This window comes from Acipenser ruthenus, chromosome 24 (genome assembly GCF_902713425.1).
Source record: "Acipenser ruthenus chromosome 24, fAciRut3.2 maternal haplotype, whole genome shotgun sequence".
In the NCBI taxonomy this organism is placed as follows: Eukaryota; Metazoa; Chordata; class Actinopteri; order Acipenseriformes; family Acipenseridae; genus Acipenser; species Acipenser ruthenus.
In genome coordinates this window covers 5,028,091-5,046,508 of record NC_081212.1, presented here as the reverse complement: position 1 = coordinate 5,046,508, position 18,418 = coordinate 5,028,091, and the positions used below count along the sequence as shown (strand labels likewise).

At 40.0% G+C, this 18,418-nt stretch overlaps 1 protein-coding gene across 1 annotated transcript in view; it reads right to left on the bottom strand.

Moving 5' to 3' along the window:
- Window positions 1–18,086, bottom strand: part of LOC117429663 (mediator of RNA polymerase II transcription subunit 13-like) — a 46,405-nt gene extending 28,319 nt beyond the window's left edge. The window contains exons 1-3 of the mRNA XM_058998130.1: window positions 17,386–18,086; window positions 12,796–13,030; window positions 4,899–5,067 (exon numbers count right to left, since the gene is read on the bottom strand). Coding sequence (XP_058854113.1) covers window positions 4,899–5,067; window positions 12,796–13,030; window positions 17,386–17,451 — 470 coding nt within the window. The 5' untranslated portion in view covers window positions 17,452–18,086. The remainder of the gene's footprint in view (window positions 1–4,898; window positions 5,068–12,795; window positions 13,031–17,385) is intronic.
- Window positions 18,087–18,418: the final 332 nt, after the last annotated feature.

Here is an 18,418-nt window from a genome sequence, read left to right as displayed (position 1 = left end):
GGCCAGCAAGATTTTAGATGCAACACAAAATGACTTCAAAAGAAAGAAACAATTCCAATTTGAACATCCTAAAAGATGACAGATGATTAGCACAGCCTGAACCTGCTGTACAGTGCCTGCAAAGTCCTTACCTCCTTCAGAATCCTCAGTAAGTCTGCTGGAGTCCTTCAGCAGGGTGGGAACGGACGCATACTTCCCTCAATTCACTGCCTGAATATGAACAAGCAGCGGCAGCAGCTACAAGACCTCTAGCCCACAATGAGGGAGCACTAACAAGCACACACCCCTCTCCCTCATCAGCGATCACTTACACACCACTGTCATTACCATAAAGAACACAACACAGCAGCCCATTAAACTACAGCACTGTTTCTCACTGAAGCCTACCTGTGACATTTAATCCACTTAAATTCATAACGCACAGCTTCTCCGTCTTTATACCATGAAAAGTCAACATTTGTAATAGAAAGTGGAATTCCTTTTATGGCAAGCCTGAAAATATCAGTGCTGTAGATATTTCCGATTTTAACAAAGAGCATTTCGAATAACCCCACCCCCTTTAAAAATGGATGCTCCTTTAGCTACATGTTATAAGCACCAACTGATGCAGGTGGTAACAATCATACTGCCACTGTAGGACAGGTTTGAAAAAGGAGGGATAGAAGACTGCAGAATAAAAGTTCCCATTTGAAGAGCCTTTTGAAGCTCTTTGATTAGAGTGTTCACAAAATGCACAGGGGCCCCTGACAAAGCAATGCCGTAAACAAGACCAGTTGATCCGCTTTCAAAAGGAGCCTGCCGTGGATGCACCTCAGGCTGTACAGAAGGGACTGACAGTTGGAGACTTCAATGTGATGAATTAACATTGAGAATTCCTCTCTACTTCTGAAGCAAGTTTTATAAACCAGAGCGGCTCTATAGGACCACACTGCTGCCTGGCACTCATCCAGGGGGAGCGATGCAATACGCACAGTTAGTCATTGCTGGGTTCACTTTGGATGGGTTGGAATTGTTCACAGATGTACGGACAGGGGGAAAAAGAGCTGCCCTGACTTTCTAATCTAAAAGTGCTACATTCATCTCCCACCGGTCTCTGTAGCAACATGATATTCCAAAGAGACGTTCACGTGACCCGAGACTCCTGCTGTTGATCCTGTCCCACTTGCAGCCACCGCTCTGATTTTCAAACCTCCGCAGAGCCAGAGAGATGACAGAGAACACAAAGGAAGACCAGCAGCCTGGGTAACAGTAGACTGCCGTATAGGAGTGACATGCGCGCTTAATTCAAAAGCCAACTTGGACTTTCAGAGTCTTCGACTGCTGGCAAATAAATACGATTGCTGAAAATGTGACCGACTGCCCAACTTATCAATTAAGCATTATTTAAAATCTACATATTATCATGAATGATACTTAAGCCAAAAGTAACAGGTGGCTAAATATGGAGCTCTAATAAAAATGTAAGAAAAAATCATTCCGGGCTTAAAAAACACTTTACAGCACATATTACATTGCCATAATTGAAAGGAAATAGCTCAAGGTTTAATAGTAAAAAAAAAAGATATAAAATACAGTGCGTCTGCATTCTGAGTGCTACTTTGGTAACCATGCTAGAGAGCTCATGGCTCAGGTAAGATAGATACAGTTACATAAAAGCAAGCAGTCATTTTGTGTAGTTGATCTGCAGTAGCAGCTGATTCAATACAAATGCATTTCCTTAGGCAATCAGGAATATCCACTTATTGAAACAGAAAGGCAGGATATACAGCTATGCTTCACTGACAACAAGGTAAATCCATACATCTTTTTTTCCCTGTTTTTATCATATTATGCAGAATGGTTTTCCCAGATGGGATTATCGGCTGCATGTAATCCTACAGACATCGAACACAGAAACAGCAGCGATATTCTAACCCTTTAAATCTTCAAGACAAGTTCTGATTTAACCCACCCCCTCCCTCCCTCTCACTACACAACTAAATGTGCCGCCTAATTAGACGCTGAAACAAAACAGAGGGGTGGGAATAATGAAAACAAAAGCCAAATGTAGGTCAAATGAGCCAGATAGGCTGAAGATTTAATTAAAGTGCTATCCGAGAGAATAGCCGGCGCTCTCAAGCAGCCCGCCACACAATACGCACAGCCCTGAAAGACTGCACAAAAGAAAAACACCCCACTAAACACTCGAAAGAACACATTATACGCAAAGATCAAAGTCTGCCACATAGTTGAGGCTAGTCATTAATGACAGCAGTCACATTAGCATAATCTGTCACACAATTTATCCTACCAGAGTACAATATTCACCCAGTCTCGAAACAGTAAGCTTGAAAACGGTATGGAATGTTCTAGGTTGGGTAGAGCACAGCGTGTTCAATCTCTCATTTAAAACACAGGAAGTGGCAGAGACACCTTGTGTATTTAATGATTTGGCTACTGTTGAGTTTCTAGGTTTTCACCATCAAATTACACAACCTCCAGTGGATTTTATTTAATCACATCAACACAGATGTATAGCCATACTGATACACTGCAAGGACCACGTAACAAACAGCGCGTTAAACGTGCTACGGCTTTTCGGAACCCGATAGGCATCTTAAGCTGGATCACACACACAGCATTTGAATGCATCTCTCTTTATCGGACACCTAATTAAATGTGTAAAAAAAAAAGGGAAATAAACTATGTAAGCTACAGCAGATGTTCCTGACTAACGGTGAGGTTAGATAGTGTGAGGCACGGCCCATTTGCACAGGGTACGGCAATACTTTTACTTTCGTTGAATTCTGTTTAACAGAGGCCATTAATTCTGAACTAGTCTGACCTGAAATGTAACAATATAATCACACATTCAAGTACCAAGGGAGGGAATTTAATGGCCAGGCTTATGATCAACTCCTCTACCCGTCTGTCTTCAGGAGCAACTCCTTCAGAATACCAGTTTAAGGTCCACGGTTGCAGTAGTGGAACATTAACAGGCAGGTTCATTTAGAAGCGACGTCCTGATGGAACGGCTTTGGTTAAATCTAGCGCAGTTCTCACATTAGATGAGTATCATAACATGGATAATTGCTGTGCAAATATTGGGATCATTTCCCTACAGCTTCTTGTAATAGCTGCACCTATGAATGTGCTGCAGCATCATAGCTGATCCTCCACAATATATGTAAATGATTAGCACCACAGCTGCTGGGCTTTCTTACGGAGAAATGTTTAAATGTCATAAAAGGTGCAGCAAAAAAGTTTTTTCAGCCACTTGCCCAACTTTAATAAGTGTACGCAACTTAAGATAAAGTTCCCCATACTGTTTAAAATACAGGTTTAGGGTTAATTTGTTTATTTATGTATGTATTCTTAAACAAGATTTTCCTGTAAAATAGAAGCATCCTGGGTACAGAACGACCTTATACTACCATAAATAGTACTGTAGCGTTGTATTACTAGAATCAGTAGCAAGCAGGGCAACTAAACTAGGGAAAAACACACCCAGAATATCTGACATTGAAATACAAGGAAAACATTAATGCAGTTCTCTGTGGCTGCACTGAAGTAGAACAGACCAAACAAAAGAAACTGAAAATGGATTGATCTGTCACTTCCAGCACGTTCAAATATAAAGAGTATGCTCCCTCTCTCCAGTTTCTTGCTGTGCACATGATTTATCATCATGATGTAATCTGTGTAATATGTGATGGCTCAGGGAGTGGTGTAACCTGATTTGTTTTCTCTCCCTAGGCACCCCCCTTTTAACGGGTTGGTACATCCCGGGTGTATTCTGGAGCATGAAAACCAAGACAAGTGAAATAATAAAACACACGCAAGCAAGCAAGCAGGTACAGCACACCAGCATCCAGAGACTCATCTAAACCATGCATGACGCAATGCACTTCAATCAAACAAATTACATTTATTATAACTGGTAAACAAATACTTAGAGCTGCTGCTTACTAACATCACACCAACCGAAAAACCTCTTTAAGTACTACGATATAAAAAGAAGTCATGCAACAGGAAAATAAAGCTATTAAGTCACCATACACTGGAAAACAATGCGACCACAAATCACTCAATAAAATGCTAGTTAAAATTGTATTTTTCCAGAAAGCATTTTAATAAGGACATTTTCAAGCTCCAGCAATGTGGTTTACATCCCTTGCACACCATAAATCTGTATCTCACCCTGTTAGTCCATTTAAAAGGCGTTCCTAATAGGAAAAGCAATCGTTGCTAGTTTCAGACTGTAAATATGCAGTATTGCCAAGGTTAGTCCCTTTGAGTCAGTTCGTGTTTCGCAACGTAGAGTGGACTGGAGTTAAAAGCAAGCGGCTCTTTTAAAGCACACTGAAATATACACAACACCCGTATGAAAGGGTCTGGCCAAACAAGTCTAAAAAAGTGCTGTGGAGGAAATAGGATATCAGCATGCAATAGGATTGCAAGCTTCTTGGCAATAAAAGAAAACATCACGTTAGTTTATAAAAGTAAACCCAAACTGTGATTTTAAAAATCAACTCAGAAACAGTGAACATTTTATTGTGCACAGCAGCTGTAACTGGCTTGGTACAGAAAACACAAGTCCCTGGTCTGCAGCGTTAAGTCACACTTTAATTATGAACGTTTTAATATAGCTGTGCTAGACTGCATTAGTCAGCTACTTTCAAATACATCGCATTTAGAAAAAAAAAAAACTAAATAAATGTCAAAGAAAGCTTGGTTTTAAATTTGCTCAAGAGCCTTCGCAAATCTTGGCCAAACAGCAGATGGAAAGCATGCAGTTGCTGTACAATGCGAGCGAAAACAAGCGGACAAAAAAAAGAGCACTGCTGCAGAGACCAAACCAGCTTTTGATGCCAGCTTTGGAGAACTCTTCAATTAAAAGGGTTAGCGGGCAGCCTTACCTTTTGTTGATGGGCTTCTCGTCCTTCTCGTAGGGCTTCACAAACCACTTGCCAATGCGCACGAAGCTGCGGTTCATCAGGCAGCGCTCCAGCAGGTTGTGAATGGCTTTGAAGAGGAGCGTGCGGCACTCGTATGACAGGCCGCTCTCCCACACACCATCCTCCTCCCCTGCAAGCAACCAGGGAAACAGTCAGACAGCTGCACTTGGGCTCAATGGAGAACAGTTTGGTGCTTGTGTCCACACAGCCAAACCCTTTGTGAACAGGGATGGAAATATAGACTCCTCTTGCATAGCAGTTTCACCAGTTTCCAGGTTTTACTGCATGCTTGAAGGGCCTCAGAGTATAGGTAACAAGTTCAGGTGTGTCTTATTAAACTCCTAGCAAGAAAAACCAGAAGTGGATCAAACTTATGCAATGGGAGTCTTAGTTCCATCCCAAATGAGTGTAAAACCAGTTATGCTGTAGATACATATAATTATGGAAGAATGTAGAAAACAAGATACCCATGAACTCAATGTAACTATTCAGGGATTAATTTGCATTTTATGCATGAATGTTCAGGGCATGAAGTTAAGGTCATGAAGGACAAGGCAACGTTGCCTTCGTTGGGCGTGAAGATTCAGGGGCACCAAGGCAGTTCTAGGGGGCAAAAAGGTAAAACATAAATCCAACCCAAGGGCACCAAGGTGATTTCATACTCCTTCATAAAACAACAAAAAAGAAATACAGAAAGCTTGTTATGTTGATGAAATTGTAATTCAAAGAAATACAAATCAATGTTTGAGTGATTCACACCCTAACTGTTACAAAAAGAAAATAGGTCACTTTTCCCATTGTAAAAATCAAATGGTATAAAAATAAAACGCAGGGAGCTGCTACTTGAACGATGTAGCTACTTGGTGTAAGAATTTGAACAAAACTAATAATTATCTACCTATTGTGTGTTCACTGCGTTGGTGTTTCAGGGGGCGGGGAATAACACCTTCTTACAAAACAGCAACGTCATTGAAATGTCTATATAAAATTTGCAATTTATATACACTGAAGACATGATTTAGAATGTGTATTGCACCACTGCATTTTAAAGCATTGCAATTTTAAGCCCGTTCTGTCTCAATTCAATTTCATTCTGTCTAATCTCATCCTTTCTGCAGTAGTGTATTTGACAATTAAGTTCACATTATTATTATTATCGGGGCCGAACTGTTGTGCACGGGGCTCAGAGACGCAAAACAAATCACACAGTGACACTGCCAGTGAACACGTGGGACTGAAAATTCCTGGAAGCACGGTCATGTTGAGCAAACAGCATCCCTCCCTCTGTTTACCCGTCATTAACCAATGGTACAGTATGTCTCTCGTGGCTTAGTGTTGGGAGGGGCACAATAAAAAGAATGGCAACAATAATACATTATGGTAATGACTCATTTTCTCGCAGGACGAGATTAGATAGAATTAAATTGTGACAGAACGGGCCAGCTGACTCTGAGCAGGTTTGTGAATGGGTTGCAGATCAGACGTGCTGGTGTTGAGGGACACCGGCGGCAACGAAGAGCGGGCTTACAGGCAACTTTTAATTTGGGAGGCATCTTGGTTAGAACCTATTGCTTTATTTGCAGGACAGATTGAAGCCCTTCACACACAATGCCATCCTGCAACAGTGAACCTGGTAAGAATTTTCTATTGACTGTGCTGATCACACTGCCCAGAACCTGCAGAAGATGGAGGACACAGCTGCTATAATGTAGTGATTTAGAGATGTGAAAGAGGACCAGTGTTAATGTGGTCGTTATTACACTATTAAAATAACAGAATACTACTTTGCACTTGTGCTCAATAACTGAGGACATCTCTTCGATGGTGTGTGCTTTTAAAAATGTATAGAAGTGTCAAGGGGACAACAGTTTCCCAGCAACCCAGCACTGTACAAACTAGTATAAAAATCTAAACAAAAGCCAGACGTTGCGTATATTACTCACGCCGCGCCGTTCTGAATTGTGCAGTCACTGAACAACAAATAAAATCTTCCACATGAGCTACCTCTGGAAAAACATTCTGTGCTCATCAAAAAAGCTGAAAGCCAACACAAAAAGTGAAAATGTAAACTAGCAAGGCAAACTGTTTCAGACATTGTGAAAAGAAAATATGCCTACTTAAAAGCAACACAGGAAAAAAACTGAATCCCATTAGAAAGTGTCTGAATCCTGTATGCAGGTACAGTATGAACAAGTGACTTTAAGGTAAAATTTGGTTATGCTTCTTTGGTGTGAATGTACAGTAAGAGTTAATTTTAAAGCATTGAAATAGTTTTGGGTGTAATCCAGCACTCTTATCTGGGACAATTCCAGTCCCAAGCGACGCTGGATTGGACAGGTTTTACTGTATTTGACTTGGTCTGATCTTAAATTTTGACGCTACCAATGTACATAGCGGTTTAAAAAAATGATGGTGCTTAACCTACACTCTACAGGCATCTATCCCAGGCACTGAAGTGAGCAGGATTAGTCAGTAAGTCCACATGAGTACAAGTTTCACAGTCCACCCTGACCAACTCATCTGAATATAGGCAGAGAGCTACAGCAACAATGCACAAATCAAACACAGAGTTCAGCTCTTTTCTTATTCAGCATTCAACGCCTCAAAGACTTGGAAGGTTTACCGGAAACAGGTCCTGCTAATATAAAGCTTTGAACTGCGTGTTATGCCAAAATTCTGGCACTGGTTGGCTGTTTTGAATAGAGCCTGCAGTATCATTAACTGAGGCTGTATAGCAGCGAGAGGCGTGTGAAATCTTGTAAACAGGCTCAACTGGGAACGAGTTCCCAGCAGGAGGCCTGCACTGCAGATCAGGAAGACTGGAGAACAACTAAATAAATATTAACTAGGAAGCACAGCACTTGTGGACTGTGGACGCATACAAGCTATCCAATCCAAGAGGACTAAGCTAAATCTACTGACAAGAATGTAAAACAGAAAAGGATCGCACTGCATATTTAGGAGGGGTGGTCATTTCTGGTTAATTTCCTAATTTCCTGGATTAAACGCATTTAAATGTATTGGGAATATCTGTAACCAATCATAAAAAGCCCTGCATCACTTAAAAACAAAATACTGCACCAAGTATCTGTGTACAGGACTTTGTGTGTAAGGTATTTGTACGTATATGGTGAAGAGGTTTGGCATGTTTATTTTCACAACAGTTAAAACGTTAAAGCAATAAAGACCCAGCATACTTAAAGATTGGGTTTTTAAACTTAAATATAACATTTGGCTCACAAAGTAATGTAGTGCTAAGTACTTTTAAAGGGGAAAGGGAGATACAGATAAAACTCTTCGGGGAAGGCAACAAAATGATACTCAAAATGTGTGTTTTAATGTGGGGTTACATTTTATTATTTGACATTTTAAACCAAAAACAGAATTGTGACGTCTGTTTACTGCACGTTCCTCTATAGTTTTACAACCTTGTTGAAAGTCTGTTTACATTGCAGCTATTACCGTAAGCAGGCAGGCTTCCTTCCCCCATGAAAACCAAGTCTGTGAGCAGCAAGCCATCAACATAACACAACACTCAGACACCTACAAGCAAAGTACTTCACACTGTTAACATCCCCCCACGGTGTACATTGGCTATAGCGAATAGAATCACGGTTTACAAACAGCCCAATAAGCCAAGTAAAAAAAGAAGTTAAAAAAAAAAAAGCACTAGCCTTTGAGACACTTCCTGCTAGAGGTTTCTTTTAACTGGAAATTCTGAATTACGTTTTTCCATTTCTCTAAAAAACTGCGTTGCATCACAAAGCTTTCCCAAAAGAGTGGCTTTGAAAATGGAAATAAAGTGTAGCCAACAACACCCAGTATGTTAGTATTGAGATATTGAAGGTGAATTTACTTTATTAAACTCTCCTGACATGAAGTTTGTAAAGGGCTGCTGGGAGAATGATTCTGTCCCTCTGATAAGCACAATACATGAACGGCTGCTGCACCCTCAGATAAACGCTGCCAATGAAAGGAAGCCCTTCCTCTCCCTTTCAATCTCTGCAGATATAAGATTACAAGTCAATTATGCTTAAAGAGCGCAGTGAATGCAGGAGTTCTTTAAACAATTAAAGAGGGCAAGGTGTAAAGGGCCCTGCAAGATGAAAATACAATACAAACGGACATGCTATTTTTTATATATGGAATTTTCTGTTTTCCAAGACTTTTGTTTGAGTGATTAGCAGCCTGTGCTATGCAACTCCTGCAGTATTCAGAATACTGGGAGGCATAAATACATCTTCAAGCATGCATTAGGCTGGAGATTTTAAGGTTGTTTAAAAGAAACTGAACGTTACCTTTTGCCTTACTAAACTGCTAACAAACTCAATTAAGCTCCATGATCACGTTACAATTTTATTTTGGTTTAGGAAATTTGAGCGCTTTTCCTGGTTTATTGGCTTTAGTCATCACCTAAGCATTTTATAACCCCCCCCCCCCCACCTCCCACCACATCTACAACAACAGTCCAATTGTAAAATTCAAATCGGATATCCAAACCGACAGGTCCCACTTCCCCACAATCAACTGAAAAATGAAATCTCAAATCTGGGAAGCATCATCTAAAAAACACAAATGTAAAATAACAGAAAAATGACCGTTTTAAAAGACCCTGATGAGTCATTTTGGCTAAGTTTAAGGATAAGGGGACTGCAATTCAAAGCATGTGTGAAACATCACAAAAGCACAACTTCTATTGCGACAATATGTAGACTTAAGAACGTTCCCGTCTGGATGTCTATATCGCTGTTGTTCCAGTCTTAAATCTTATTCTAAAAAGTCATGCAAGGCTCTGTGTGACCTTTGAACTGCTGGCACCAACTGCCATTGTATAGAGCTGGTGGAACCAACAAAGGTGAAAAGTCACAGCCTCACATGAACCAGTGACCAGCTAGGAAGAACTGAATTCAGCTGGAAGATTACATCTCAACGTGAGATTAACAGAAATCAATACATAGACACACACACAAAAATATTTGCTTTGCCTAAATATTCAGAAACAAAAATTAAACCAGGGGTGAGACTTTAAAAGTTTTAGCAACCTGTAGCCTGTCGGCGCCCGGTTTATTCAGGCTTTGTTGTACGTTTGGTTTTGGTGCCAGCTTGTAGCAACAGCTGAGCCCCATGTCGGATAGCTTCAGGTTATCAGCAACATCTTTCCCACACAGAGTTTCAGATTCACTTGAATAGTAATCACTGCTGAAGGAGGGGATAAGCCATCAGCCACAGGTTTCTCCCCACAATTAATTACTGCTGCCCCAGGCATTAAACTTGGCGATGAATATCTTGTGATCAGTGCTGTGTCTGCAGAGTTCAGGGGGACTCTTCAAGCCAAGGCAATAAAGCAGGGCAGAGCGCTGTTCACTTCCCCACGAGCAACACTGACAGCACTTCACAGGTCTCCATTACTAATTAATGAAGATTTCCTGACCAAAGCACAATGTGGCAGCATTCACGCATGGGTGCACCGCGGAAATCACAGCAGACAAAGATTTATTAAAAAGGGCTGCGGAGGAAAATGAGGAGACCAATACGTCAAAATGAATCCTGAGTTTAGTTAACATACAAGACTCCTTCATACATCCAATTCATTTGGAATTGTAGTTTTCCACAACAAAATTCAGTAGTTTGTTAAATGTATTCTGGACTGTTTTGTACTGACTGGTAGAGTCCAAGATCAGTGTAAAAGTCCAAATAAAGAGTGTGTTTTTTTTTAATACTGGAAACATTATGCAAAACAGCTTATGTTTGCTTTGGGGAAATTCCTATAAATTAAAGTCCTTGTTACTATGAAAAGGTCAGTATGAATTACATCCTCGGCATGGGAGTGGCAATGCCTGTGCTCAGTATCAAAATCAATTTCCCAAGATACAGCCATCAATTTGCACAGTAGGTGGAATAACTTCTTGCAACAAACAGTGATGGAAATAAGACTCCCAATGTATAGCCGTTGGCTCCATTCCTGGTTTTATTAGTTTAATAAGATACACCCGAGCGTGTTGCCTGTACACTGTGGCTACGAAAGCTCATAGCAAAACCTGGGTGAAACAGCTCTGCAATAGGAGCCTTATTTCCATTTCTGAAACTTTTTATCCAATTTGAGCATCTGTTTCAAAGATATAGCCTCCACTAACCAACCAATCAGAGGCACACGCACAAGACCTAGATTGCAATCTCCCCAGGGAAGCCCAGCAGTTATCATACAATTGAGAGGAGAGTCAGCAAATGGGTTTCCAATATGAGCACATGCATACCCGTGGTACAATTGTTTACCCAATTTACTAAACAAGTGATGGTAATCCGCAAAAAGGATTACGTTTAACTGCAATCCTTGACAAAGATTTGAAAGTATTTTCAATGCAAGTGGCAAGTGATTGCAGTAGCTCCATTTCAGATTTTGGTACTAAACTACTAAAAGGCCAATGGGAAAGCCAATAAATTGATCTGAAGATCTGTAAAAATCTTCCTTTTGACAGCTAGCGCTACCCACATTTTTTAACCAATTTAAAAACAAAATCATCTTCTAAAACAATATGCTCTGACAATTTACGCTCCAGCAAACTGTCGTGTTTGCTTCCATCTGCGCAAAACGCTTAATGGTTTTCTGACTGATGTGATGAAAATGTTAATGGAGCATACTACTTTGTTTTGTGGGATATGAAGTATGCAACACTTAAATATTAATATAGTACTTGAAAGTCAGTCCCTTCTGCGCCTCCTCCTGAATAATGGGACTCATGCAAATTCTGCCTACCTCGGTTTCTCCAGAACACTCAGAAATGAGGCAGAAGCAAACCACTGAGCAATTAGCATCACACACAGGCAGGCTTCCATCCCTTATTTCAATGCAAAGATCAGGAATTCTTTCAGCAGAATGCGCTCATTTATCTCTGTTCAGAGCGCTGGCAGCACCGTGACACACTGCGGCTTTAGATAATCATTTGCATAAGAATCAGCAAACAGCCTACCAAGGGGTACTATTTAATTTCAAAATGACATTAGGCCTTCTCTAAATAACACTGCATAGGCGGTTAAGATTAGCAGTTGTTTTCAAGTGTTCTGTTAAGTACGTTGCATGGTAGCACTGAATAGTGTCTGCAACTGCTTTGAGGTGCTATAAATTAAAATACTGAAAAAGCCACCGGAGTCAAGATTAAGGTCTCTTGTCAATCTTGACAACCAGGGGAATTATTATAAGAGGGCTTAAACAAACAGCATGTGCTTAGTGCAGAATTGGCTTTTCTCTCTAGTGGGTTTGAAGAGACAGGAGCGCATAAACTGCTAGATATACATATTTGTTTAAAAGTCAACAAGATAAGAAATGCATCATTCACATGTATAGAAAAAGCCAATGGGAAACTCAGTCCAACACAGCCAAATCTTGGAACCAATGTTCCTTGGGCAACAAGTAATCTTGTAAAGAATGATTTGAGCGTCAACGTAAATTCAGAAATCTAAAGTCAAACTTATAAAATATACTGTTAATTCACTCTGAGAGAGGAATCAATGTAAAGTAATCCTGCTATACTGGGATCAAGTCTGAGACAAAGAAAATCCCGTTTGATCCATCACCCTCATATTTATTGCTATTCTCACAAACCGCTAGCATATAAAATCACCCCGAACAGCGTAGAAATACTTTAAAAAGCATAGCCAATAGGTCATATACTAGGACTTCTTTGTGCTATCGAGGAGTAAATATCTACATCCAGTTACAGTTTAAATAACTGTACAAATCCCAAGATATACACCATGTTACTGGAATCAAAACAATATATAATTGAGAGCCAAATTCCCAATCATTCCCAGTGTATGCAAGCCTCTGAGTCCAGTAAAGCGTGGCTATTCTGCGGCTCACCTGACAGTTCATGGTGTACGAGCTCAGCAAAGTTCGGGTCTTCTCCCCACCAGAAGAGCCACAGCTCCCTGCGGCCGGGCGTGTGGTGCCTTCGCCACACACTCAGCACCTCCGCTTTCAGGCAGCGGCTGAAGCTGCACAGGATGGGGTCCTCCTCCGTCACCGGGAAGAGAATCGGGGCCGATGTTGGGCCTTGCCAAACATACCGCTTCCATTTAATCCCAGTCAAGTCAGCCTAAGAGAGAAGGCAGAACACAGAGAGCTCAGCATCAGATAGCAGGCACCTGGAAGTAAACATTAAGCAGCATTTCAGGAACAGCAATTAATCCTGCCTGATACGGTTATTGGAACACTTCTGACGGCCAGCATGTCGCATAACAAAGCCCTGCAAAAACAACGCTCTTGCATGGCTTCGACACACCAGATCACGGCTCCAACAGCAGCAGTCGCTTGTCTGGAAATCTCTGGGCACTTAAACTGCAGGGCTGCGTCTTCATAACAGCAAGGACTGAAATGCGTTTTAATAAAAGAAAGGGCAGAAATGTCGCTTTGAAATAATTGCAACAAGTTATCTCTCAATGCACTCCCCTGTGTAAAGCTATTTAAATACATACAGATATTAGAAACACCATTGCACAATCCTGCTTAAGATGCCCTGGTGGCAGGATTCCTAAACACTATTAAAACATTTACATCAGTGCAAAGATTTCTTATTTTGTGAAGAAACAGTGCAAGCTTGGTGGATCTGGCAGCCTCGTTTCTGTGTGTTAATGGCTCAGCACTTGGAACTTTCCAAGCGCACCGCACACAGCCTTTTTCGACAGATGACAAGAGAAGGGGACGCTGAAATAGGAGACCTACTACAGCACACAGCATGCTGTTGTACAGCAGAAAACACTCGAGGCCAGCTTCTCACACACAGGGCTGGGCCCTGGAGTAAACACAGCGACACTCAAACAGGAGTCATCTCACCTTTGTTTCTGTTCTTTCAAAATCCACAAGCAAATGTAATATGTTACAAAAAACAGCCAATAACTCAGGGCACTGCAGTCTCAAAATGATATATGGTGTACACTTAGAAATATCTCCTGGGATGTAGGACAAAATAAAAAGAAAGCTCAGAGCGATTCATTACAGGCACAAAGTTAATGCAATGGGTACAAATGCTTGAACAGTGAAAGCCCAAAGACAGTATAATGGTGCCCCACTGTTTCGCCAAACGCTAAAACGGCATACAAGCAATTATAAATAACTTGTAACAGGCTGGCATTAAAATATGCAAGATCATTTGACATTTAAGACTGAACTGCTCATAAATAATTCCTAGGCTGCCCAAAAATTCAACTTCTTTTGAGTGTGATATAAAAAGATTATTCATCAAGTTTAAAGCACTGCTTTTCATTATTTAAACAGCACGGCAAATCACTTCAAATTGATTAGCAAGGCCTGGCTTTGATTTGATTCCTTGAAGTCGAGGTCTTGCTGAAATTGTGGACAATTGGTAGCATTTCTCACAGCAAGGCGAGTATAAAACACAGCCACAAGCAAAACGGACATTTAGCATTTACAAGTCTCAATGAAACTTCTCTTCTCTGGCTTCTGATTTTCAGAACTCAATTGAAACAGATCTTGGCAACCTTTTGAACAGGAAGGTTAGAGACATGGTTCCTTCCTCATCTGCAAAGGCCAAGCATTACAACAATAACTTTCAAAGTACACTGGAAGAACAGTCAGTAAATACTACCACGTGAATGCTGTTGTGATTGCAACTGCTGGCATGGGTGTAAACATGCATATCATTCCAGAAGCTCGCTTGTCTCGAGATCAGACACGGATTTGCAGTTCCTTCGACTCCGATGTAAAGAGTAAACAATCTTGCACCTTCATATTATTGATCATTGATTTCTAATTCATCATTTTCATTCGCATCATTGTATTAATATGAATTCTATCTTGAATTCACTTTCATTCACACACACCCAGATCGTGTGGCAGTCTAGCTTTGGTAGTGCATTGTCGCTTCTTATTAAGATGAGAAGGCAGGGGTACAGGCAGGGTACCAGTTCAGCCTCGGCTATTATGAAGATGCAGAATTTGAAAAATTCTGAAGCTCTTACTCATGCAAACAGTATTGAATTCGGTTGCTGATTCTTGTACTTCTGATTATTAATTATACTTTTATATCGAAAGACAGGGTGATTAAAGCTAGCAAATTCAACCAAGAAAAATAACCGTTTATGTGTGCACAATAATTTTAAAAAGAAATGCAATTAAAACTAAATAAAAAAAACAAATGTGAATAAATGTTTCCCTTATCTTACAGTGCAAAGCCATACCCCATGATTTAGGATGGAAGCATTCCACAAGACAAACGGTTCACTAGCAGTTAGATCAATTACATCGGGTAGGTGTCATCACAGCCCTTATGACCTGTGGTGGCATCACTACCAGAATCCTCCTGGCCATTTGGTGCCACCACCTGCCCTGTTTAATTGCTCAGCTGTGATTGTTTTTTTTTTTACTCTTAAAAACAGCAGTACAATTTCCCTGCTGACTGGAGTATACAGATGTCCAAGTGTGTAAACTGGTGTAATATGTGTAACAATGGAGGCTGGAGTGGCTGTTCAGTCCTCTGGGCCCCTCCTGGTTTGTTTCATCCAGACTGCTCTATCCAGAGTATTCCAGGTTTTTGTATGCTAATCCAAGTCTGCTGCTCCAGGATTCTGGAACAGACCGGGATAGACTCCAAGGAGAAAGCTCAAAATAAAAACACACTAAAGAGGATCTTCAGGAAATTAATACAATAGTATAGAAAAGTAGGCTGCAGGTTGTAGAAACGTATCTTTCAGTTTAGGATTCTTCAGAACCAACCACAACTACTGACATGAGTCACGCTTTGACATCTGGAAACAGATCAGTCATGGAGCGTCTCAACTAAGACTAAAATGTCTTCCTTGCGATTTGAATTCCCATAAGCACTCTCATAATGTAAAAATAAAACTATACTGATCTGCTGTTTACTTAAAGTATTAAAGAAAAGTTACATTTTCAGATATAGGGGTCTCTCGAAATATATATTTATATTTTACACCAGTTATCTAATTTAAGGGATTTCAAATTAAGCATGCTTTGTAACATACTGGCTCATCGTTTGACAAACTATTTAATTTCAGCTGTTGTCCTGTGCTGTCAGTTTTTATACCACTGAAAATAATAGTTAGATCTACTGTATGTATTACTTTTGCTACTGTCCCAACATACTGTAGTATCAGACACTACCCCTCTTCAAACTTTAAAACAGTAAACGTATTTGTTCAAAGTAATAAACTGTAAGTCAAAGGAAAAGGTGTATTTAAAGCAATCATAAATCACCAATTCGGAAAATAGATCATTTTATCTATTAGGTATAACTGAGCAGTCTAATTAAAAAATTGTTTTGTTTTTTTTTTTTAAATGGGGTCTTACAGATATTCCTAGGCTAAAAATACTTTGGAATGTTGGAATGAAACTATTTTTTCAAGCTTTCACACAGCGACTTGGAATAAATTGTCACACAAGCATTTTAACAGCCTTCCTTCTGAAAAAAGATTACAAGGAGTGCTCATAAATATTTACAGACCCTAAAACGGACAATATTCTACAACAACTACACTGCTGGGTTATGCAACCGTGTGAAGATGCATACAACTTCACTGAATCTAGCAAATCCAGTCACTAATAACGTATTTTTTTTTACAACGGAATTAACGGCTAATAAACACTGTTGTCTGAATATGTTTTGCAAAAAAAAAAAAGTTTGTGTGATCTGATAACAAACCTCTTACTGCCATATAAACAACGACAATTATTAACCATCTTGAAAGTAATTAACCAATATGCTGTATATAAGCTTACATGTCAAATATGGATCCATTACATTCTATCTCAATGCTAGTACATTAGAAGACGACTACTATAAACAAATAAAAGGCTGTAAAACCACTAGCTTAAAAAGTTACTAAAGAAAACAAAATACTAAAATGTGTTTGAACTGATAACTCATAATCAACTTTCTCAAGACTTGGATCCTTGTCAACAACGAATTAATTACGACACTTCCAAAAATATTCATTTCAAACAGATGAGCGTTTAATCCGAGTTAATGTGCAATGACTAACAGCGCAAAATACTGCAACCGACAAGTTGCATGCAAGACGTATGAATCTATGATTACATGCCAACCAAAATGCGTAATGAAAAACAGCAAGTTAACTCTTCGTTTCGGGCATTACATTAAAACAGGGAACTTTGCAGCGTTTAAGATGTTGCGTGTTTACAATATTTACAATTAATGTTTGTCAACTCACTTTGCACAAGCTTAAAATAACGCCATCGATGAGATTAACATTTTTCGTTTAGTCCCATATCAATACAATGTACTACACGCATGCATATAATAAATAGAGGATTGATCAGCACGGTTTGAATTGCAGTGCCAGGCAGGCCCCAAGCCTGCTCGCTCCAGCCCTGATCAGGACACTCACTCTCACTCACAGACTGTTTTCTGCTTGTTAAAAATGGCTGCTTTTCCTTTAGTTTTAGACCACTTACCAGATCAAATAAATTGGAATGGCAATCCTCCAGACTGGCCCCGTTTGGTACAAAACAAGAACTCATCCTTTCACAGCAAGATCGAGCACTCCATCATTCCAGTCCCCAATAAAGAAAGAACAATTTTATACAAAAATTGGAAAAAAAAAAAAAAAAAAAAAGCCACAGCAAGATTTATTTTAAACAATCGGTTGTTTTGTCCCTTCTCGTCCGCCACAAAATACCCGCCGTAAAACAAAGGCAACCCCTACCCCCACATCGTCTACATTAAAAGCGACTGGTAACGTAGATTAAAATTTTAAAAGCCAAATAGCTCTTTAAAACAAAAAAAGAACCAGAGAGCAAATCAGCACTCTCCCCTCCCCCTTTGCTTAAAAACGGTCTGTGATAAAATTCGTCCCTCTATGCCTCCATCCCGACCGGATTCACTTTAAAAATGAAAAACATTTTGTGAAAAACGATCGAAAGCTAAAGTTGGATTATATTTTTTCGGTCATTTTAAACATTATTTCGGTATCTGTTCCTGCTGGTTTCCATTTGAATTCATAGATTCCTTTCTTTAATGGCGGCCACAGGGACAACTCTGCCTCCCGTTGTCGATTGGCTGGCAGTGGTCATGAGGTGTGTAATAATGCTGCGATTGCAGGTCACTGCCGCTAGGCGAGACAGCACGGCGCTAGAGAGCAGTTAGATCTCAATACAAATGATGAACCTTTCTACTCACAGCCTGTAAACAGTGCGCCACCCAGCGCATTAGAATGAACATTTGAGGGGAAGTCATTTTTTTATTCGTTTTTACAGTAAAAATCTGATTCAGCTAAAGGTATTTGAAACCGCAGTAGAGTGGCGTTTGAATGTATGACAAAACAAACATGTGTTGTCTTTAGACTTGAAAACCACAACTTTTAACCACTGTAAGCATGTGACATTAGTGCATTAGTGTCATCATGAACAATTCCCAGAGTAAATGACAGCACCCACCAAGTACAGACAGTGTCATGTGAGAGTATTAATAGGTTTATAAACAAACGCC